The sequence below is a fragment of the Temnothorax longispinosus genome, chromosome 8 (genome assembly GCF_030848805.1).
Source record: "Temnothorax longispinosus isolate EJ_2023e chromosome 8, Tlon_JGU_v1, whole genome shotgun sequence".
Lineage (NCBI taxonomy): Eukaryota > Metazoa > Arthropoda > Insecta > Hymenoptera > Formicidae > Temnothorax > Temnothorax longispinosus.
The window spans coordinates 13,032,208-13,056,096 of record NC_092365.1 but is presented as its reverse complement, the minus strand read 5'-3'; the positions used below and the strand labels follow the sequence as shown (position 1 = coordinate 13,056,096).

Here is a 23,889-nt window from a genome sequence, read left to right as displayed (position 1 = left end):
ATACTGAATTTGATTGCTTTTTGATTTTTGGTGTTGTTCAATATATTATTTTAGACGACAAATCTCTTACTTTTATTTTGTCACTAGTTACAACTGTTTCATTTCAAAATTATTTGCAGGCTTATGAAATTATAATAAACCAAGATGCTCAGTGGTTTTTACAAAAATGGGAACACTTACCAAATAAATTCCCTTATAATACTCATGTGATAGGTAATGGAAATAATTATATTGTTCCTTTACAGTAAATTGTAATAGAATAGATATTTGTTTTTTGTAACATTATAAGATAGTTACCGTTCGAATAATATATTTTTAAGCATAAAATATACGTCAGTAGATGTTGGGACTATTTTTCTCTGGAAATAGAGTCCGCACTGGCAAATTGTTTTTTAGCAATGTTTTCTGAGATCTCACTCCGAAAATAAACCTGGATACTGTATTTTGTTTTTTATTTACCATATAATCTCGTTCATTTATTTGTAAGTTGAGATCTCAGAAAATATTACCAAAAGACAATTTACAAAATGTTTAAAGTATATACATTTTTAGTTTATCGTATATTTTTGTTCATTTGCTTGTAAGTTCTGAGATCTCAGAAAACATTGCCAAAGACAATTTGCAAAATGCTTCAAGTATATGTATTTAGTTTACCATATGTTCTCATTTATTAATTTGTAAGTTGGAAGATCTTAGGAAACATTGGCGACTAACATTTTGCAAAATGTTTAAAGTATGTTTTTGATTTACCATATATTCTCGTTCATTTATTTGTCAGTTGTGAGATCTCTAAAAACATTGTCCAATGCCATTTATTTATGTTATAATGTGTAAAAGTCTAAAAATTACCATTTATTGTAATTATGTTGAAATAACAAAAATGGCCACAGTTACTTTTATATCAACATATAATTTATATTTTAATTTAAAGATATTTAAATATCTTATACAATATTGAAAGTAGTTGAAAAACACTGAAAAATATTTTCGTATAATAAAATATTTATATTTTAATATATTTTGTCTCTTTATTTTGTCTTGTTTATATATTTTTTTACATTACTTTTTAAGAGCAACACTTTTCTAATAACAATATATTTGTTTTTCAATTTGTGCCATATCTATCAAACTGCATCAATGTTTTATTTGCAATTAAATTAATTAACACAGTAAGGCTGATGGCAGAGAACAAGAGGCTATTGTATACAACAGCCTGTTACAACTTACGTTTTTCTCTGCCTTACTTTCCACTACAATAGATGTAAACGCCTAACGTCTTATTCTCTGCTATCAACCTTAGAAAGTATTTAAATAAAATAAGTTCTCAAATAAATCCCTGAAATTCTCTCTGTTACTGAATTAGATTATTTAATTATTTAATTAAAAGAACGAATTTTTTATTGAAATAATTAAATTATTTAATCAATATAATAAATTTATTTAGCAGTTGTAAGAGAGTTCCTTAGGGCCGATATCACAGTCTCCGATTAACGTAATCCTTCGATTAAACTCACTCTGCATCTCTTTCTAACTGTCCCCCTAGAAAGAGACGAGAGTGAGTTTAATCGGAGGATCACGTTAATCGAAGACTGTGATATCGGCCCTTAATGCAACAAAAATACGATTTAAGTGAAATAGTACAATACTTTAACTGAAACAATAAAATTGTTTCATTCAACAAAATTATAATTTAAGTGAAATAGTACAATACTTTAACTGAAACAATAAAATTGTTTCATTCAACAAAATTATAATTTAAGTGAAATAGTATATTACTTTAGTCGAAATAATGAAATTATTTCATTCAACATAAATGTAATTTAAGTACAATAGTGCAATACTTTAGCCAAAATAATAAAATTGTTTAAGTTAAAAAAATATTCAACTCTTTTTGAGAGATGATTTATTTTAAGGTAAAGATACATTTTATTTGAAAAGTCAAACAATTGCAATGTGTAGTTTAAACACTGATTCGGTTGGACTATTCCAATGCATAAATTTCTTTAGATTTAAGAAAATTTATTAAATCTAAAGAAACATTTCTCTCTGTGCAGGCCCCGTCCACGATGACGATATCACGGACATGGGACGTCTCCAGGATCATGCTCCGATTACTTTGTACTAACAATAAGAATAATTTTGCATACTTTTTTTATTTTGTGCCTTTATATCATATGTATTTTTTAAGCATATAATAGCAACCTCGCAAAAGATGTCTTTTTTTATTTCAATTTCTGTTTCAAAAAGAATGTTTTTTTAAATATATATTTGCTTGTCATAGTGATTGAGATACGCGAGAACGCGCATAACGTGCAGTTTACGCCGAAGTGGCTGTTCGCGAGCGATATGTTTCGTCGACGGATGATTAGCTAATTATGATTGTATACAGAATACTGGATATTTGCGTAAAGTATCGTTGCCTTGCGAATAAAGTCGAAGGACCGTCGAGAAGAGGAAGCTCGCGGTGCTTTCATTTCCCTTCCGAGTGCGCTTCAATCTTTTATCCGTTTTCGCCCTCGTCTTCGTTTCCATTGCCAGTATGCGACAGCCGTTACTGCACTCCATGAAGGGTATCATTGCATGATTTGTCGAATAATACATAAGCAAAAGAGATGTCTTTCCTTGTGCTTAGAAATCCAAAAAGATTATTTCGAGAATCATAAAGAAATTGTATTCTGTTACTGTCTAATCGTTTTTATACATTTATAAGTTTACAAGTATACATAGGACTTGAAAAGAAAGGAAAAAGGTAATCGTCGCGTTTTTTTTTCACAGAGACGGGCAAACGTGAAACTGTGTTATTCACGTTGCCCGACTAAATCAAACTCGGATGCTACAAGTATCTAGTTTTTATCCAGCGGGACTTTAGGATGCCGCGAATGCTGATATCAAGAATAATTATGATTTATCTTACTTAGTGGAGTACGTACATCTTTTCGGAAACGAAGACGATGACGACGATGACGATCAAACGAACGCTTCCGTTCTTGTCCCAAAATTGTTTTCGTTTTCTCTTGTAGCGAACGTTTCGAGGAATTTGCTTACGACGGTTCGTTAGCATATGTCTCGCGGTAATTAACAATTATACGGAGCCGTCATATTTCCCACAACTCGTAGGGAAAAAATTAAATAGTTTCTAATATGTATTCAAAGAATGTTGATTCATCATATTATTCTTTCGAACTTGCTTTCCTCCTTTTGAAAATTTACACCAAGAGAAACTTTTGTTACATATTACTTTATATTGATTTTTTTTAACATCCCTATTTCTTAAAAAGGAAACGAAAGCCGTAGAAGAAAATTATTAAACTTATCTTTATCGTGTTGGGAATTCATTCAATTTTATCGCTACGTGTCTCAACTTCTCTTGTTCAAAACAAAAAACTAATTTATAGCTTTTGATTTTACATATAATTGCTAAATTTCAGTTTTGTCACATGCGATTTGTGCGAGCTTATTTCGTGGAGCAAATATTTTGTTGCGTTTTCGAGAAAGTGTTTATCCGATCATTAGCGAAACGACGCGATGCATTTATATTCGATCACGAGGGACTATGCGCAAATTTTTGCATTGTTTGCAGATTTTATAACTTTATTGACGAATATAAGATCTAAGATCTTTCGCATAATTGATTTACGATTAAACTCGCGCTTTATTGAGGCTCAGATGCACACCCGTCTGTATCACGTCAATAAAAATCTGGCAGCAAAACGTGTATGAATTCATTAGTTTAGCAAAGGATGCGCGTTGACCTTAGAAGCGCACGTTGGAATTTCATCCGGAGGGAAAAAAACTTTGTCGCGTTTTTTTAATATTTCTGATTCTCAAAATAAATTCTTCGTGCTCATAATATTATTTGATTTTTTTATGCCGTCTATAGAAAGAAATCTATCACACACACACACACACACACACGCACACACACGCACGCACGCACGCACGCACGCACGCACGCGCACGCACGCACGCACGCACGCACGCACGCGCACGCACGCACGCACGCACGCACGCACGCACGCACGCACGCACGCACCACACGTACAAACAATATCTTGAGAAATAAAAATAATATTTACGACTCTCATAGAAATAATATTTATTTTCAGAAATAAGTAATTATATTACAATAAATATCAACATATTTCGATCAAGCTATTTCTTATTTAATTTATTTATTGTTGTGCATACAAAATATTAAGAATTGCTTATATATATATGTATATATATATATTTATATGGATATACATACATTGATAATATTTTTATTATTAACAATAAAATCAATAATACGATGCAAAAATAAAATATATGGATTTGTAGAAAGTAGTTACAACAATTCAATAACATTTATAATATTTATATTCAATAATATCTCTTCCTCGTAAAAAGCCTTCAGATCCTCTTTCATGTACCTCTCTCCTCATCCCATTTCACCTTCTTCCCATCTATTCAGAGCTTCCTATTTGTTAGGATTACTGATCTTTCTTTCTGCCTTTCCTGTCGCTCTTCTCCATATGAGGCTTCTTTTCTTCTTCTCGGCTCTCTCCCTTTTCTCTCTTTCGTCTTTTCAAAAAAAAAAGAAAAATGATTAGTTACGTGAAAGAAATAAATTAATTTTTATTAAAAAGTAGAAATAAATTTTTTATTGTAAAAATAATAAGTATTTTGTAAAAAATAAATTACTACTTATTTCAAAATTAATAATTAATAGAAAATAATCACGAATTTTTTCAATAATAAACAATAATCTCAGATAAATTACTTATTTTACAAATTATTTGTTTGAAATAAATAATTTAATTATTGCATTACGTGCTACACAATAATTATATGTTTTACATATACATACATACATATATATATATATATATATGTACAAACTTATTTCTTACAAATACATATCTATGTATATTTATAAATTGTGATTTTAAATATTAAGAATATAAAATGGGCCCCTCCAACGCCCATTTCCGTGAGAACGCAACCAATATCTTTTTTTCGTCTCTCCGATTTTTATTTACAAATGATACATTTGTAAAAATCAATAACGTCACAACAGACGCTTCTGGCATTAATTTTGTCAGTACCGTCAGAATAAACGAATCTGATTTTTATTATAATCAGTACCGTCCGAATAGACGCTTCTGACATTTACTTTTATTTTATTTTTGTATTATGGGCCCCTCCAACGCCCATTTCCGTGAGAACGCAACCAATATCTTTTTTTCGTCTCTCCGAATTTTATTTACAAATGATACATTTGTAAAAATCAGTAACGTTACAACATACGCTTCTGACATTTTGTCAGTACCGTCAGAATAAACGTATCTAATTTATATTACAATCAGTACCGTCCGAATAGACGCTTCTGACATTTATTTTTATTTTATTTTTACTTTTTTACCCAGATGTTTTCGATATTCAAATATCTTTCTAAATATTATTACAGTGTACGTAACTTTCTAAATAATATTAGATCGTATGTTTTTATCTTGTGAAAGGCAACAGTTCATCTCCCTCTACAATTTTCATAAAGTGTTGTCTCATGCACTTTACGTCCTTGGAATATTTTTCATCACAAGGATTGCCTCCTAAGGCTACAGTTGTGGCAAAAGCTGCGGCGTAAATTCCGCAACTTGTACCGTCTGGTTGTGCATCGACTTTCTCAAAAATAATATCACTTTGCCTTATTTTTGGATATCGACGCTTTATATATTCTCTTTCCTTGAGCACCAATCTGTCGTATGTACAGCCAGGTATACTGTCATATACGAACAGTTTGGTGCCATCACAAAATATACATCGCCAGTGTTGAATTCCCTCTGCAAAGTATTGATTTTTTCCTCCAATTATTTGTAAGCTTAAATCGCTCTTACTAGCGTCAATATAATCAGGCAATCCTTGATACTGTACACTTTGCGTTTCAAAAGGAGTACTTTGTCTCACAATGCGTAAAAATTCATCTATTGATTCGTCCGTTAGTTCGTCTCCGGACAAGACATTTTGTCTCACAATAGAAATAGGTATAATAACTTCATTTAAATTTATCATTCGTCTTGCCTTATCCTCTTCGGTTATATCTCGCTTGTAGCTTGTACCAATATATGTACAATCATCATCCTGATCCATATCTTGAGCAATCATAGCAGTGGTAATTGCTGTTTTCATCGGCGAAATGTCACATTTTAACGTTTCGTTAATTTCATTAATGATATTTTCGCTCTTTACTGCATTTTGCTTAATAGTTTTTCGACTACTTAATTTTTTACTTGCTTTCTGTGCTTCTTTAATATAACTCGGATCCCTTATTGCCATGTGCCTGTTGTGGCGACTATCCAAGATTTCCGGAAGCATGCATTCGTTATAGAAGCGTATTAGACAAGGCAGCATATGCTTGTCCCAAAAAGCATTGTCTCTATCTACGTGCACTATTTTCATGCTTTTCGGTGTCCATATGGCAAAAATGCAATACTGTCGTTGCGTTATGTTTAATTGGCCTTGAATTTGATAAAAGAACCGATGCTTTTCATTTAATTTACCTGGGTCTTTTGCATCAAAGATGTTTTTCAAGGCGGGTAATGTTTTAATGGCTTCTTCTATTGCTAAATGTTCGGCCGAATGAGGACATTTAATCTCCACTAAGCCATCGTCATCAATGAGTCCATCAGGAGAAGCACCCAGGTATGGATATTTGCGATCAATAAATAAGCCGCAAGGTTTGATGTCTTTGTTAAGTTTTGCGGCTAAAACTTTTTTTGCTATTGGTTCGTGAACGCGACCATATGCCATGGCGGCGGTATCAACAGGCGAAGAATATAAAATATTCTTCACTGTTGTTACACAAGACGTTGTTGCTCTCATGCGACAAACCATTCCAAAATTGGACGCTGTCAACATGACACGTCTCAATGAACACCACAGCTCGGAATCACTTTGTTGTCTCGTATCGCGTTCAGTTTGTTCCCAATTTTTCCCATACTCGAACAAGTTTTCCATATGCCTTTGTCGATTTTGTTCAAATACATCAGATGGGAGATCTGGCTTTTGCGATTGTGGGCCATAATATTTATCTGTTCCTGATTCTCGTTTAAATTTCTTTCGTTTGCCATCTTTTTGTCGAGATTCTCTGGTTCTCGCAATTTTTTTTTGCCGTTGCTCTTCAAGTTGTTTGACAGTAGGAGGAACAGTTTTAGACATGCCTTTATAAACTTCCGTGAGGACTTGCTGCGTATTATGTTGCAGAACTGCTCCCGTAATTCTAGCATTGTACGAACCTCGTTTGCCAAAATGAATGCGTTTTCCACCAATTTCTTTGCAGATTATCGAATTAAACGATTCTGCAGGATTATTGGTTAAATTTAAGAGCAAGCTGTCAGAATAAGCACCGAGATAAATAAGAGCACTTTCTATTCTTTCATATAGACCATGCAGTTTCAAACGTGGTACGTAATTTTTATTTCCGTCAATTTCGCACTTTTGACCGCGTTCCTCACATCGTTTATGTTCACCAAATATGTGATTAGCAATATTTAATATGTCTTTCCGTAGTTCTGTAGCCTTACAATGATGAGGTTGGTCTTGTTTTTGTCGTTCAGAAGCTAGTCGCAACACTTCTCTCCGTATTTTTAAAACGCTATTGTCTACAACTTTTCGCATTTCAATAAAACCACGCATTCTTTTTGGCTGAGTCGTTTCAGCAACGGCTTTCAGTTTTTTACAAAGATTACGCAGTAGATGATTGGTGCATTCTATTTTTTTCACCGTTATCATCTGTTCCTGGTACGGTTTATTATTAATGATGGAGTGATATACGTTACTATCTCCATCGGCGATAACCGTTTTGTAAATAAGTCCGTGCATCGGAAGGCTAAGTTTGAAACCTTCTGCAATAGCATCACTCTCCATGCTTGTAGAGGCTGCGTTGCGATCAAAATTTTTATAACATTTGTGCGTTTTCGCAGCGCAACCCTTTCGTTCAGCCATGTCACATATCGCGCAATATTTATTGCGGATGCCAACGAAGAGAACTTTCCTTGTACGATAACCAATTATTGCACCTACACCGGAAAGTGAGTCGTAGGCTTTACCGTACGATCTCTTCATCCAGCTGCCATCCGCAACGACAGTTATATATGGAATACCATTTACAGTTTCGTTTCTGTCTAAGGTGAGTTGTTTTTCTTCTTCGCCTGCCTTTATCATATTTTCCATGGCTGTTTTTCCGAATTCTTCGACTAGATCTTCGCGATATTTTATATACGTAACCTCAGACATACTAGGAATATTCATAGCTGCACATTGCTCATTCAACTGGGCATAACCATTTCCAGTTGTGATAGATGCAGCTACAGCAGCTTTATTAATATCCAATATGTCTGGTTCTGTAGGTTCGGACCAGATGTTGTCTTTATAATTGCACATTTGGCATTTGAAGAACAACTGCGTCAATAACCTTTTGCGACGAGCTTTTATGAGTTTCCAATCTTTAAATTGGCACTCTATTCCTCGCGCATGATTATCGAATGTTCTGTGAATCTCATTCAACATAAATGAAATGTCGACAATGCTACGGCCTTCAAGCATGCACTCTTGGATACGATTTGTATCTAGAAGGCCCGTATTATCGATGACAAGGTCATAATCATCATCGCACTTTTCGACATTTAAATTGCACATACCTTTATTTTCTTGCGACGGACACTGCGTTACTTCGGTATTGCAGTTTGAATCCATCATATCGGGCAATGTTACCATTGATTCTCGGAAATTGATGGATTCGTTGTCCGTACTTGCCGCAATTTCTGCGTCATTTTCTTGACGCCTCTTCAGAGCCTGTCGCCTGTAAAGAATAATAAAAAAATTAATATATGAAACAACACTTGACAAAAAATTGGTGTAGTCGAAAATAATGTTGAGTCGATATGAAATAAGTTTAAAAGAATAGTGTACATATGACAGCAATCCTTTGTTTATTTTTATTTTATAAAACTAAGTATATAAGAATAGACGCTTCAGGTTTTATATTACTGCAGGTAACTAGCCTGTGTCAAAATAGATGCCTTTGACATTTATATTGTTATTATTAGAGGCCAGTATAATCACAACATATGCTTGTGTAATTTTTTAAACCAGTGCCGTCAGAATAGACGCATCAGCTTTCTGTATTAAAATATTATTATTAATATTTTCCATAAATTTTTATCGTAAATGCCAGTACCGTCAGAACAGACGCTTCTGATTGTTATTAAAATCAATACCGTTGGAACAGACGCTTATGACACTTACTCTGCCAGTACCGTCTAAATAGACGCATCAGCTTTCTGTATTAAAATATTATTATTAATATTTTCCATAAATTTTTATCGTAAATGCCAGTACCGTCAGAACAGACGCTTCTGATTGTTATTAAAATCAATACCGTAGGAACAGACGCTTATGACACTGTATGTACTACCATTACATTACTAATGACTATACTACTAAGTATTATTACACGCTGCAAACATGCATAATTTTTAGTTCAATGTTAAAATAGACAAAGGATTGCGTATTTATCTTTTACAAAGATACTACTTATATTTTAGATTCTAAAAAAACTTTAAAAAAATAAAAATTATTAACATTTTGCAATATTTTACACTATGTCAAAGAACAAAATTTGTGTGTGTGTGTGTGTGTGTGTGTGTGTGTGTGTGTGTGCGTGCGTGCGTGCGTGTATGTGTGTGTGCGTGCATGCGCATATATGCTAATATGCACATGATGTTTACAAAAATATTCGTGAAAAAGAATATTATAGTAAGAAAGTTGACCTAACCTTTATATAAAGTTTTGTATAACAAAAGTTCAAAATGTAAGAAAACCGGTCTGCCTGTCAGTCAGTCAGTCAGTCAGTCCAGTCTGTCTGTCTGATTAAATTTTTCTATTCGTAAATATCAAGAGATACGGTAGAGCCTCGCGACAAGTACACGCGGAGCGAGAGCTCACCGTGACTCTTTTACCCGAACGCACGAGTTGAGAGTACCCGAAATTTTGAGATCTCAATAACGAGTGAATAGATCAAATTCTAAGTAGGCTTGAGGGATTTGTATAATAAATATTCATCAAAGTGTTATCATAAATGCATAATGTATACTAACCTTCGTAACGCTCCTTTCTTCCGGGACCGTCTGTGTAAATACCAAGGCTTCTTCCTCTCCAAACGTTTCACACCCATATTTATTTCCTTATAGTCCTCCTTAGTCTCCAATACTCACTTTACCGTTCACTTCACTGTTCACTTCACTGTATCACGTTATTACACTCGCGTCACTACACTATCGTCGCGACACTCGCGACAGTATCTATCTATCTATCTATCTATCTATCTATCTCACTCCGCGATCGTCGTTGATTTGTTATAAACATATACACACGTAGATCGTGTTTACATTACCAGTACTGAAAATCTGTACCATACGTAATGTGATTTTTTACATATTTACATTTGGAATAGATTTGTGTAGTGGCAGTACACGTAAGAACAAGGCCGTAATATGTGTCATGTAAATGCGGTAAATGATATATTACGGCATTTTATCCGCGGTATTAGTAATACTATGTCATTCGCTGGAGTCGGTACGTATCAGTACGAATTCATATCAATGAATTAGTAAAGAATATCGTTCAAAGAAAATTCCTAATATCTACTACAAATACATAAATATGAATTTGTAAAAATACGTATCGGCTCGAGCGAATATCATAATACATATTATAAATACCGCGGAAATATCATGATATTATTATTTACATACTACGGCCGTGTTCCGATATATACTGCCCGTACTAAAAATCTATTCGAAATCTAAAAGTAAAAAGATTCACATTACGTTCTCTGTCAAGAATAAATTAGTGCAATCGACGTCGATGCGTCGATGAATGGTCGCTTTCAAATACTGGTTGATATTTTTATCTTTTTGTCTTTATCATAATTATGTTTATTGAATAATTGTAAACTGTTGTACAACATTTCTATTCGTTTTTTCGGTTCATTCTACATCAATACACAGTATATACATACACTAAGCTTTCTGACTTTGCGTCAATTCGATATAGAGTAAAGACCATGATTTAGAAATAGATAACAGCTTTACCAATAAAATATTAAAAATTATTTATACAAAGGGTGTACCATTATAAATTTGACAGCGCTATATTTCGCGAATGGATGATTTCATTGAAAAACGTTTCAAGTAAAACTTACTCTGTTTTGAGGGGAACATATCTTACGATGAACACGTTTTTCTTAGGTGAAGGTGTTCCTGAGATTTTAAGGTGACCTTTGTTTATTTTAATGGAATCATACAATTTTTTTTATATAATATAATTTCTCTACTTATTTGGCATATAAAAGTATAAAGGTAAAGCTATCAAAAAATCAATAGTTTACGGGATATTTGATATTATATATATTGATACTTTTATATGTAGCATAGTGAGACGAATCAATTAATGTGAGAAAAACATAGTTACTTTCCAAAAAAAGTATGTAATTGCACATTACAAATTGCATTATTTTTTTAAAAAAGCAACTATGCGTTGTCTTTAAATCAACTTACTCGTTCCACTATTTTACGCATAAAAGTAGGTACAGTTATCAAAAAATGAATAGTTTACAAAATATTTTATATTTCATGTCAAAATATATGCCAGAATAAAATATAACATCTCGCAAAATATTGATTTTTTTATAACTGCTAGCTTACCTACTTTATGTGCTAAATAACTACAGGAATTATGTTATATAAAAAAATCGTATGATTCCATTGAAAAAAAAACAAAGGTTACTTTAAAATCTCAGGAAAAACGTGTGTCCATCAAGATGTTCCCCTCGAAACAGAGTAAGTTTTACTTGAAACGGAGCAAGCAACGCGATGCATTTTTCAAGTATTTGCAAGAAAGTATTGAAACTTCTCGTGCGACTGATGTACCGAGTACGCAACCGAGATAGCCATGTAGCAAGCGTGGCGCAGCGACTGAGGTGACGGACTGAGACGTTGCAGGTCGCGCGTTCAAACCCTGCTTTTCCCAATTTTTTTTTTTTTTTTTTTTAATTAAATGTACATTAAAATGAATAATTAGGCAAGAATGTATAATAGAAAAATTATTTTTTCATTATTATTGAATTTATTTTCCAGCTTCAAAATGATACCACGCCGAGCAGTGAGCAGCGAGCGAATTCATCGCGAATTCGTCGCAATGCTTGCCGTTCGCTGCGTGACAATTATTTTCCGGCGCGATATCATTGAAAACGGAAACAATTGTCACGTCGTTCGTCAAGCGAGCCGGCTATAGCAGCTCGGCGAGCAGCAAAAATGCAGCGCGAGAGAGACAGAATATGGATGTCCTTTTCTAAGCGCGATTCGTTTGTTTTCCGTCGCAAGGATAGACCGAACTCAGCGAAGTAAAAAAAACATGCGATAGAAAAAGTTTCACGTGATCGAGACCCCCCGACCCCTGAGCAGCCCGGGCAGCTCCTCAGTCTTAGTGCCAGCAGTGCCAGTGCCCTGCCCGTGCCCATTATTGAATACGCGACGGTCCCGCGGAATCCTGCGTCGTGAGTGACCGGTCGGCAGGGTCGGCCCGTCGCGAGGCACGGCGTGAGCCAGAAGTGGCGAGTATCGCGTATATTATATACGTGCATCGTGCCGCGAGCGGAGACGCGTTTGATAAAACGCGCGTTGTTTGTCCCTCTCCTCCGTCCCGGAGTGGAGTGCGCGGTCGGGCGACCAAGTGAAGGAGCGAGCGAGCGAGCGAGCGAATGACGGAAAGACGGAAGGACGGAAGGACGGACGGACAAACGGACAGCGAGGCGAGAAAGGAAAGCGGGAAAGAAGTGCGCGAAGAAGAAAGTGTGAGCGATAACGACCGAGCGATAACGACCGGAGAGCGAGCGAGCGAGAGAGAGAGAGAGAGCAGCCGCGACGACGGCCGTCGGGAACGTAAAATGCGTTCGGCGGGAACTCTTGGTGACCGGCGTGACCGCGTGACCGCGATGGAGGATAGACCATGGCGAATATATCGTAAATGTAAGTATTACATTTATGTCACACGTGCATGGAAAGTGGCCTATCACACACGCGACGCGTGCGTGATAGGCCACTTTCCACGCACTTACAACATAAAATAGGGTATGCAACACGTGCGTGAATTTTCATCTTCCAGCACTTGTATAAATTCAGGGTTGGCAAGTAACGCATTACTTGTAACGTCGTGACCATTACCGTTATGGAAAAACGTCATGTCATTACCAAATTGTTACTATAAAAAGATAACGGTAATGGTAACGGCGTTACAAGTAACGCGTTACTTACAATTAGTACTGTTTTATGAATGGATACACTTCCGTGAAGCGAGCGCATCGAAATATAATATAGAGGCACGTGGCTCACGAATGTATATCCTTGTAAAAAAACGGTGCTGATTGGATAAACTTTATTTATATATAATTTATTACAAATATAGTAATTTTATTTTTTTTATTTCAGCCAAAAGTGAGGAAGGTGGGGCGAACAAGCTGCCGCCACCGACCCCATCGACGACGACAGCAACGGCGAAAATGCCGCCTCCGCCATCGACGACGACAGCAACGGCGAAAATGCCGCCGCCGCCTCCGCCATCGACGACGACAGCAACGGCGGCAATGCCGCCGCCGCCTCCGCCATCGACGACGACAGCAAATGCGGCAATGCCGCCGCCGCCTCCGCCTCCGCCATCGACACCGATGCCACCGACGATGACGCCACCGCCGCCACCGCCACCGCCACCGCCACACCGTCGCTACCACAAGAGGAGAGAAAGCGAGCGAGCGCAATGCATAAGGTAAGTAGAGTAAGGGCCGCTACAGCAATGTAGCGAGCGTGCATGCATGCGTCGATTAAAATGATTCACCCTATACATATACAATTTTTTTTTACAGATCGCAAATCATGTGGTGCGTCGAGCGCTGCAAAACCAGCGGAGAAACCTCGCCGGGAAGAACATGAAGTACGCCGTGGAGTACACGCGCAGCCAGCGTATACTCCACCGACGGCGTACACGCCGCCACAGCCAGCATACACGCCGCCACAGCCAGCATACGCGCCCCCATACGCGCCTCCATACGCGCCCCCATACGCGCCCTCATACGCGCCGCCATACGCGCCGCCATACGCGACGCCATACGCGCCGCCGTACGCGCCGCCATACGCGCCCCATACGCGCCCCCATACGCGCCCCCGTACGCGCCGCCATACGCGCCCCCATACGCGCCGCCGTCGGCATCAAGATGGCCTTATATATAATCATATATAATATAATCATATATATATATCATATATAATCTTATATATAATCTTTATATAAAATATAATAAATAGAGTTTCTTGTCCTAAATTACATTACCGTTTTTCTTTCTTCAAATATACCCTAGAATCCTAACACCACTCTTCCAGAAAATCCTGATTTTACCATACTAAGAGTAGCTACCCAGTGTACTTGCAAGAGAGAGAGAGAGAGAGAGAGAGGGACAGGGATGAGAGAGGGGGAGAGAAAGAGAGAGAGGAATAAATGGGTGCATGCAAATTACATACATAGGAGAGAAAGGAATAATACGAGAGATATATGTCCTTGTCTAACGAGGCATCTGTACGACATATCTCTCAAAGCTCGTTCTTTGAAACGGCTTCATAGATCGCAAAATCCTTTTACAGGAGTAAAGTTTAGGTACTAATAAAGGGTGGGATTGTAAAATAATTAGTAATAATTGAAAAAAATGTAAAAATGCCTAACGAGATATCTGTACCACATGGGCCCGCTTCTCTAACGAGAAACGTATGCGCAAACACTGCTCTAACAGAAAGGCTGCAAATTGATTGGCTATCGCACAGTTTTTAGCCAATAAGCTTGCAGCTTTTCTGTTAGAGCAGAGTTTACGCATACGTTTGTAGATAGAGAATCAGGCCCCTATCTTTCAAAGCTCGTTCTTTGAAACGGCTTCATAGATCGCAAAATCCTTTTACAGGAGTAAAGTTTAGGTACTAATGAAGGGTGGGATTGTAAAATAATTAGTAATAATTGAAAAAAATGTAAAAATGTCTAACGCGATATCTGTACCACATATCTTTCAAAGCTCGTTTTTTGAAATGGCTTCATAGATCGCAAAATCCTTTTACAGGAGTAAAGTTTAGGTACTAATGAAGGGTGGGATTGTAAAATAATTAATAATAATTGAAAAAAATGTAAAAATGCCTAACGCGATATCTGTACCACATATCTTTCAAAGCTCGTTCTTTGAAACGGCTTCATAGATCGCAAAATCCTTTTACAGGAGTAAAGTTTAGGTACTAATAAAGGGTGGGATTGTAAAATAATTAGTAATAATTGAAAAAAATGTAAAAATGCCTAACGAGATATCTGTACCACATGGGCCCGCTTCTCTAACGAGAAACGTATGCGCAAACACTGCTCTAACAGAAAGGCTGCAAATTGATTGGCTATCGCACAGTTTTTAGCCAATAAGCTTGCAGCTTTTCTGTTAGAGCAGAGTTTACGCATACGTTTGTAGATAGAGAATCGGGCCCCTATCTTTCAAAGCTCGTTCTTTGTAACGGCTTCATAGATCGCAAAATCCTTTTACAGGAGTAAAGTTTAGGTACTAATGAAGGGTGGGATTGTAAAATAATTAGTAATAATTGAAAAAAATGTATAAATGTCTAACGCGATATCTGTACCACATACCTTTCAAAGCTCGTTTTTTGAAACGGCTTCATAGATCGCAAAATCCTTTTACAGGAGTAAAATTTAGGTACTAATGAAGGGTGGGATTGTAAAATAATTAATAATAATTGAAAAAAATGTAAAAATGTCTAATGCGATATCTGTACCACATATCTTTCAAAGCTCGTTCTTTGAAACGGCTTCATAGATCGCAAAATCCTTTTACAGGAGTAAAGTTTAGGTACTAATGAAGGGTGGGATTGTAAAATAATTAGTAATAATTGAAAAAAATGTAAAAATGCCTAACGAGATATCTGTATCATATATCTGTCCTGGTTCGATTGCTATGTAGGAACCAGACAATGTAGCCAACCCCGAAACTGCCCACAGCTGCGTGCGCCATCTCGCCATCTCTCGCAAGATCCGTGAACTACTGCTGTGACATAATTGCTGCTCTGCGTGAATATTTTTGTGAAAAATATACACGATCGTTTCAAAGCTCTCATTTTTATTCCAGGCTTTCAATCTCAATTTCAAAGGTACGTTATTGTTTGTGCACGTCTTCTGAAGGGTGGGAAAGTTTAATTTCGTACATATTACGTATACAACTGTTTATATCAGAAAATAAGGTTATGAGGTGACAGCATTTAAAAATTTTTTTCAATTATTACTAATTATTTGACAATCCCACCTTTCATTAGTACCTCTACTTTACTCCTGTAAAAGGATTTTGCGATCTGTAAAGCCGTTTCAAAATGAGAGCTTTGAAATGAATTGTCGGTAATTTGGACGGCTTTAGCATCCCCTTAACACGCCTTTTTTAAAAGTAGATTATTTAACATTTATTTCAGATATAATAGAACTGAGAGCGACATATTCTATGCATATGTAACAGTTTGGAGAACAGAACTGTTATCAAGCACCAAAAAAGAATTTATTAACAAAGCACGAGCTTCTTTTAAGCGAATTCGCTTTGATCTCGCTTAAAAGAATCTCGTGCTTTGTTAATGAATTCTTTTTTGGTGCTTGATTACGGGTCTGCTCTCCAAACTGTTACATATGCATAGAATATGTCGCTCTCAGTTCTATTATATCTGAAATAGACGTTGAATAATGTTAATAAATAGCAATAGAGTTTATGTACAATAAAACTTTTATCAGGTCTCATGAGATGAGTATACGAACCGTATCACAAAGTATTAAGCAGCAAATTGGCTTAAGAATGCAGAAACAGCAATTTGCATTATAAAAGGCCTCTTTTACAGCAATGACGGAGATTTTGCAAAAAATACCATGATACGCTATTTATGCCAAAGTTATGGAAATTGATATGTTACTGAAAATAATAAAGATCTATTGTATTGGAGCATGTCATGTCTGACGGTATAATCACCGCTATATTCCAGCCGCATAAATTTTTCGATTTCCATCCATATTGCACAGCACCTGAAAACAATATAAGAATAAATAATCACACCTTAGATTAACTGTCATAACAATCACTCAGCTGATGCGAGCACGCGTTCATAAAGTAGTAGACACAAGCCTAGAGAACATGGCTGCCTTAAGGTACCCTTTCAAGCTTAAACCCCATTTTTATAAATCACACTATAAACTTTTGGACAATTGCTTGTTAAAACTCCCCAAAATCACTAAAATTGATCGTAAATGAATATTACAAGCTTTATGAGATCCTTTATGCAATATAAATTCAATTCAACACACGATTAAATACATGTTCCATAAGAATAAACTCAGAAAATTAAAATAAATATAAATAAATTAATTAAAAGCAGATTATTTATAAGAACATAACCTTTTGTGCCTAAAGAATATTATCACGCTAAAATAATAATTATCTTACTAGCATTTCTCAAACATGATTGTTATAAACAATTAAATTATATTATTAACAGACCTAGTTAGTGTGTGTTCGAGATTCAGTTAACGCTGCGCCGTCCGATCAGATGGCAGCATCGATCGGGTAACGACGCTCGATCACCGCGGCAGCTTGCGCCCGCACGGGCGCGCTCATCGCCAACGTCTTCCTCGCGTTCGAATTCAATGGTACTAATGGCCGCGCTGTGACAAGTCGCATAAGTGTGCTCGGTACGTTTGTGATCAGTGACTTTGATTAATCGTGCAGATCACAGTGCCCACGCTGTTGTAGATCGTATTATAAACTGAAATAGACCGCTCATTAACTCTGGTGCATCAACACGACGGCTCAAGCTCACACGTGTGCGAGTGCCGACCGCCACGTGTCTCACCGGCTCACGGGCTAATCACCAACGAAGGGGATTGCAATTAATATAATTGTATCTCGATTACAAACCAAACAAGGACTTCTCATTTATACAACGCTCATCGATTCTCAGGTCAGACTGTAACAATTTTGACATATTAAAGACGGCTCAGACTGAGGTCTGAGTTACACAAAATAAAGTGCATAATTCGTTAACACCCTCCACGCGCGTCCTTCTCATCCCGCTCCCATCGTCGGGATTTATCAGCAATTTCGCGAACATTTGGTCCTTCGAGCCGGATGCGTGGAAATTAAAATGTGTAACTCAGACTCAGATCATGTGAACAGAGCATGCCCTTCACGACATGCCACGTGGACATTATCGCGCGCTTTCGCGAGTGAAGGACAGACATTCTCACGCGCGCTCGCGAGTGTTACGAAAACATGTTCACGCGCTCCCGCGAGTGTAAACAGACATTTTCGCGTGCTCAATATATGACATTGTAGACTCTCGATTCGCGTAGTGTTGTCCTAACGCGTTTCTCGACCGTTCTCGCCTCTTGCAGTGTTTCTCATACGTGTCTCGACGATTCTCAGGTCTCTCATCGGGCGCAGCTCATTGACGTCTCATCATGCCGGATCCCGCCAAAGCCGCGACGGGCGGCAAGACCCCGCCATTACTCGTGCTGCCGGACGACAAGCGCACTTCAGATCGCCAGGCCTCGCCGGTGCGTTTGTCTGCTGAACTCACCTTAAAGGTGAAGACGCAAATGAACCGCATCGCGACAATACGAAAAATCGGCGAGACGTTACCATCGTCTGTAGAGGACACGTCTGTGGATGAGATTCTACAGATCTCGATTCAACTCGAGGAGGTGCACAAGGCGTTCCTCAAGGAACACGCCTACTTCGAGGTCTCATGGCCGGCGGCGCTCATCGAACATGAATATTTCTCCAACGACGCCTTCGCCGTGGAGGCGGAGGAGTGTATGACGGCTCGTCGCGCTCTGGCAAAGCTCAAGGGCGCATTGGCGGAAAAGATCGCTCCGACGACAGCTCCTGTAGCGGCGCAGCCCTCACAATCTCAGCAGAGATTGCCGGATATTAGCATCCCGTCCTTCAAGGGCGTGTACGAGGCATGGCCTACGTATCGCGATCTCTTCAAGGCGGTGATTTATGACAGCCAACGGCTCACCGACGTGGAGAAACTCCACTATTTGCGGCTCTCACTAGAAGGCACGCCTGCTCAGCTCATTTCCGGATTGCCTCTCACCGCCGACTCGCTCAAACCATCCTGGGAGATGCTCGTCGATCGCTACGAGAACAAACGTCTGCTCATCCAATCATATCTGGACCAGCTCTTCGCCAGCTCAACACCGGTGCAGAAGAACGCCGCGGCACTGGACAAGCTGCTCAACACTTTCAAGGAGGGCATCAAGGGCCTCCAATCCTTGGGCGTATCACAGGATCTGGGCGACTGCGTACTGGTGTACCAGTTGTCTAGGCAGCTGGATCGCCAAACCAAGGAGCAGTGGGAGACGTCGTTGGGCGCCGCGCACGAGTACCCGCGATTCGAGAAACTCGAGCAATTTCTCACCTCGCGAGCACGAGCACTCGAGAGAATCGAGTCTACGACCAGCTCAGGAAGCTCGGCAGGGGCTGCTTCGACCACGCGGCGCTCCTCGACGGCTCATCATACGGCAGCTCAACCGGCACGCACCACTACCTCAGACGGCTCAACTGAGTATCCGTGCGACTGCTGCAATGGCACGCATTTTGTAGTGACGTGCCCTAAATTCAGAGAACTTGCACCGGGCGATCGACAAAAACTCGTCATCTCACGGAGGCTGTGCTTCAACTGCCTCGGCCGTCACAACGTTCGCTCATGCAAGAGCTCACGGGGGTGCAAGAAATGCACTCACCGACATCATACGATGCTGCATGAGGCACATCAGAGCGACTCATCCTCGAAGCCAACCACCAGCTCAGCCTCAGCACCCCAGTAGGACAACGGTGCAATCGTCGCTCACTCATCTTTGGCTCGCTCATCCCACTCAACATTACTCGCTACGGCCCTGGCTCAGATCAGCTCATCGGTTAATACTCAGCACGTACGGCTTCTCATCGATTCAGGTTCTGAACTTACCTTTGTCTCAGAATCGCTCATCCGTCAGCTCAGCATTCTTCGTCATCATTCTGTCATTCTCATCACCGGAATTGGTGGCGGAAAAGCCACGCAAACTCGAGGAGTTGCACTCCTCAAGCTCTGCTCACTTCGCTCAAGATCAGACGTCACCATTCAAGCTCACATCCTGCAGACGTTAACAAACATCCTGCCATCATTCAACGCTGCACCACAGGAATGGCCGCATCTCTCCAAGTTAGCCTTGGCTGACCCAGATTTTCTGACACCACGGCCAGTGGATATTATCATTGGAGCTGACTCATATGGGCAGATCATCAAGCCTAACATCATCAAACGGGATACATTGATGCCAATTGCGCAGCTCTCAATCTTTGGATGGCTCGTTCTCGGGCCTGTCGACACATCATCATCGGCACCTGCTGCAGTGCATCATGCATCGATTCAGGAGAGGGAAGATGCTCTCGACGAATTACTGTCGAGATTTTGGACACAGGAAGAAGTTCCTGCGAGCAACAATCCTGAACTTACTCCTGACGAGCAACGATGTGAAGAACATTTCAAGAGTACTGTATCACGGGATTCAACAGGTCGATACACTGTTCGACTTCCACTAAAATCATCACCTGACACTCTTGGCGATTCGTATCTCACTGCGCATCGATGTTTGCAAAGTCTACAAAGGAGACTCTCCCGAGATGAAAACTATCGACGTCTGTATCACCAATTTATGACAGAATATCGAGATCTCAACCACATGAAAAAAGCGTCACCCGTTTCCAGTCAGCAAACGCAATATTATTTGCCACATCACGGAGTGCTCAAACCAGACAGTGCAACCACGAAATTACGTGTGGTATTCAATGGCTCGAGCGCATCCACATCTGGCCGCTCACTGAATGATATCATGCACACGGGAGCCAAGTTGCATTTAGACGTCACCGACGTCTTACTCTGGATTCGACAATTTCGACACCTAGTTGCCACGGACATCACCAAGATGTACAGACAGATCAACGTGCATGAAGATGACTGGAACTTACAACGGATTCTCTGGCTCGACGAACTGCTCAATGAAGTGGCCTATTATCTAACCACGGTCACGTATGGCACCAAGGCTGCCCCGTTCTTGGCAGTACGAACGCTGCTGCAACTGGTGAAGGACGAAGGCCATAACTTTCCTCTTGCAGTGCCGTCCATCCTTCAAGGTCGATACGTCGACGACAGCTTTGGAGGCGCTGACACTGTCCAACAGTTAATCAAAATTGCATTGCAGCTGAAGAACTTGTGCATGGCGGGCGGTTTTCCCTTAGCCAAGTGGCACGCGACTCATCCAGACGTGCTCACTGCGGTTCAAGCAGAGAAAGACCAGGGCTCCCAAATTACATTTGACGATTGCGCAACCAAGATACTCGGATTACGATGGCTTCCTCAAGAAGACTCATTCGCATTCGCAACAAGGATCTCGTCGCATACCGATCATCTCACTAAACGCCTCGTTTTGTCTGAAGTGGCTCAGATATTCGATCCACTAGGCTTTGCATCACCAGTCGTGATCAAGGCGAAGATGCTCTTGCAGGAGCTTTGGCTTCATAAGCTCCAATGGGATGAACCACTGCCATCCCAGCTCTCATCACGGTGGCTCATCATCAGAAAGGAACTCACCAGCTTGCGCAAGATCTCAATACCTCGGTGGTATAACACATGGAGTACATCGACAGTGGAATTTCACGGCTTTTCTGATGCTTCTCAACTGGCAATGGCTGCAGTCGTATTTATCACCGTCCACGGCTCAAATGGTACCACGATTTCATTGGTGTGCTCCAAAACAAAGGTAGCACCGCTCAAACGGCTCACCATCCCGAGACTTGAACTCACCGCAGCTCTGCTGCTCTCAAGACTCATGCAATACGTTCAAGCCACATTGAAGTTGAACGTCACAGCAACTCACCTGTGGACGGACTCTGTTGTGACACTCACGTGGATCAAATCTCATGCATCGCGCTGGAAGGATTTCGTGAGAAATCGAGTTTCGCAAATCCAAGAGCTCACTGCGAACGCACACTGGAAATACGTACCAGATACGTCCAACCCAGCCGACTGCGCATCACGAGGATTAAGTACTGCTCAACTCCAAAGCCACTCATTATGGTGGACGGGACCACCGTGGATACTCACCCCTGAAGCTTGGCCATCACAACCCGCGCTGTCGGACGAGTTGAGCGCTCAAGAGGCTCGTCCTGGCATTGCGCTACATGCGGCCGCATCTCAACTGAACTATCACTGGGACCTGATATATAGGTACTCAACTCTCAACAAGTTATTGAAAATAACAGCTCTTTGTTTCAGATTCATATCGCTTCTGGGAAGGCGCCGACGCAAGCCACTGGACTTGCACTCAGCTTTGGAGGAGGCCAGAGTCTTCTGGATTAAGGCTACTCAAGCGGCATACTTCACGCACGAGATCAAGATGCTCACGGCCAACTCGAGACTACCAACTGCTCACGCATTCAGTCGGTTGACTGCGTATATAGACGCTAAAGGGATCATCCGAGTTGGCGGCCGCCTCAACCAATCAGCGTTATCTCAAGACAGCAAACATCAGGCGATTTTGCCTCGCCACGCACAACTCTCAACCCTGATCATTGCACACGCCCATCTGCGTACCTTGCATGGAGGAACACAGCTGACATTGGCTCATGTCAGACAAAATTACTGGATCATCGGCGGACGGGCTCCGGTGAAGTCTCATATTTTACGGTGTGTCGTGTGTGCTCGGCAGAGGGGGATCCGTGCTCATCAACTGATGGGCCAACTACCTCTCTCTCGGGTTACGCCGTCACGTCCGTTTACTCATACAGGAGTTGACTATGCCGGACCGCTCACCATCAAAACATGGAAAGGACGAGGTGCGAAGACATACAAGGGATGGATCTGTGTGTTCGTCTGCTTTTCCACCTCCGCAATTCACCTCGAAGTAGTCAGTGACTACTCATCGGAAGGATTTATAGCAGCCTTTCGAAGATTCTCAGCCAGAAGGGGAATTGCTCAGACCATGTATTCGGATTGCGGAACAACATTCATTGGAGCAGACGCCGCGCTTAAGAAAATGTTCATCCAGAGTTCGCAACGAATCACTCAAATTCTACAGCATGATTGCATCAGATGGGAGTTCAACCCACCAGGCGCTCCACACATGGGGGGCAAGTGGGAGGCGGTGGTGAAATCGGTGAAGTTTCACCTGAGGCGGACTATCGGGGAGACTCTACTCACAACGGAAGAACTTACAACGTTGCTTACGCAAATCGAGGCCATTCTCAACTCGCGGCCTCTAGAACCGTTGAGTGACGACCCTGAAGACGTCTCAGCGCTCACACCAGGTCATTTCCTCATTGGAGGTCCACTCACTACCATACCCGAGCCATCTCTGATTGACCTAGCAACCTCACGCCTATCTCGATGGCAGCTCATCCAACAGCGGGTTCAACATTTTTGGGCACAATGGTCGGCTCATTATCTGCAACGCCAGCAGGCGATATCCAAGTGGCATCATCCTAACAACAATATCAAGGTGGGGTCCATCGTGCTGCTCACCGACGAACGTTCTCCACCGTGCAAGTGGCCACTCGCCAGAGTAACGGCCTTGCACCCCGGCAAGGATGGACTCACCAGGGTGGTTACCCTCAAGACGGCCACCACGACACTCACTCGGCCAAGTGCCAAGCTTGCCATATTACCCATCAACGAGATGAAGGATCAAGAGTAA

General features: G+C 40.1%; 3 protein-coding genes across 3 annotated transcripts; 2 read left to right on the top strand and 1 right to left on the bottom strand.

The window, feature by feature from the left end:
* Positions 1-4,185: 4,185 nt before the first annotated feature.
* LOC139818071 (uncharacterized) lies at positions 4,186-10,357 on the bottom strand. Its single transcript, XM_071786498.1, has 3 exons — positions 10,137-10,357; positions 8,679-8,839; positions 4,186-4,563 (listed from the first exon to the last, which is right to left on the bottom strand). Exons 1-3 carry the CDS (start codon positions 10,211-10,213, stop codon positions 4,460-4,462), a joined length of 342 nt encoding a protein of 113 aa, XP_071642599.1. The 5' UTR covers positions 10,214-10,357; the 3' UTR covers positions 4,186-4,459.
* Positions 10,358-11,426: 1,069 nt separating this feature from the next.
* On the top strand, positions 11,427-14,334 carry LOC139817675 (uncharacterized). The gene is made up of 3 exons (XM_071785929.1): positions 11,427-13,067; positions 13,527-13,860; positions 13,958-14,334. The coding sequence occupies exons 1-3, from the start codon at positions 12,800-12,802 to the stop codon at positions 14,022-14,024; spliced, it is 669 nt and encodes a 222-aa protein (XP_071642030.1). The 5' UTR covers positions 11,427-12,799; the 3' UTR covers positions 14,025-14,334.
* Positions 14,335-18,612: 4,278 nt separating this feature from the next.
* On the top strand, positions 18,613-23,889 carry LOC139818325 (uncharacterized). The gene is made up of 2 exons (XM_071786942.1): positions 18,613-19,857; positions 20,155-23,889. The coding sequence occupies exons 1-2, from the start codon at positions 18,613-18,615 to the stop codon at positions 23,887-23,889; spliced, it is 4,980 nt and encodes a 1,659-aa protein (XP_071643043.1).

Bases quoted from the DNA above. Each gene is read 5' to 3' on its own strand.
- LOC139818325 (XM_071786942.1), top strand. From the start codon at position 18,613: ATGCCGGATCCCGCCAAAGCCGCGACGGGCGGCAAGACCCCGCCATTA. The intron at 19,858-20,154 runs GTTCGCTCATGC...CTCATCCGTCAG, and splicing joins ACTGCCTCGGCCGTCACAAC to CTCAGCATTCTTCGTCATCA.
- LOC139818071 (XM_071786498.1), bottom strand. From the start codon at position 10,213: ATGGGTGTGAAACGTTTGGAGAGGAAGAAGCCTTGGTATTTACACAGA. The intron at 8,840-10,136 runs GTTAGTATACAT...TATTCTTTACAG, and splicing joins AAGAAAGGAGCGTTACGAAG to GCGACAGGCTCTGAAGAGGC. The intron at 4,564-8,678 runs GTATGTGCAATT...TTTTTTGAAAAG, and splicing joins TCCGTCGCAAGAAAATAAAG to ACGAAAGAGAGAAAAGGGAG.
- LOC139817675 (XM_071785929.1), top strand. From the start codon at position 12,800: ATGACGGAAAGACGGAAGGACGGAAGGACGGACGGACAAACGGACAGC. The intron at 13,068-13,526 runs GTAAGTATTACA...TTTTTATTTCAG, and splicing joins ATGGCGAATATATCGTAAAT to CCAAAAGTGAGGAAGGTGGG. The intron at 13,861-13,957 runs GTAAGTAGAGTA...TTTTTTTTACAG, and splicing joins GAGCGAGCGCAATGCATAAG to ATCGCAAATCATGTGGTGCG.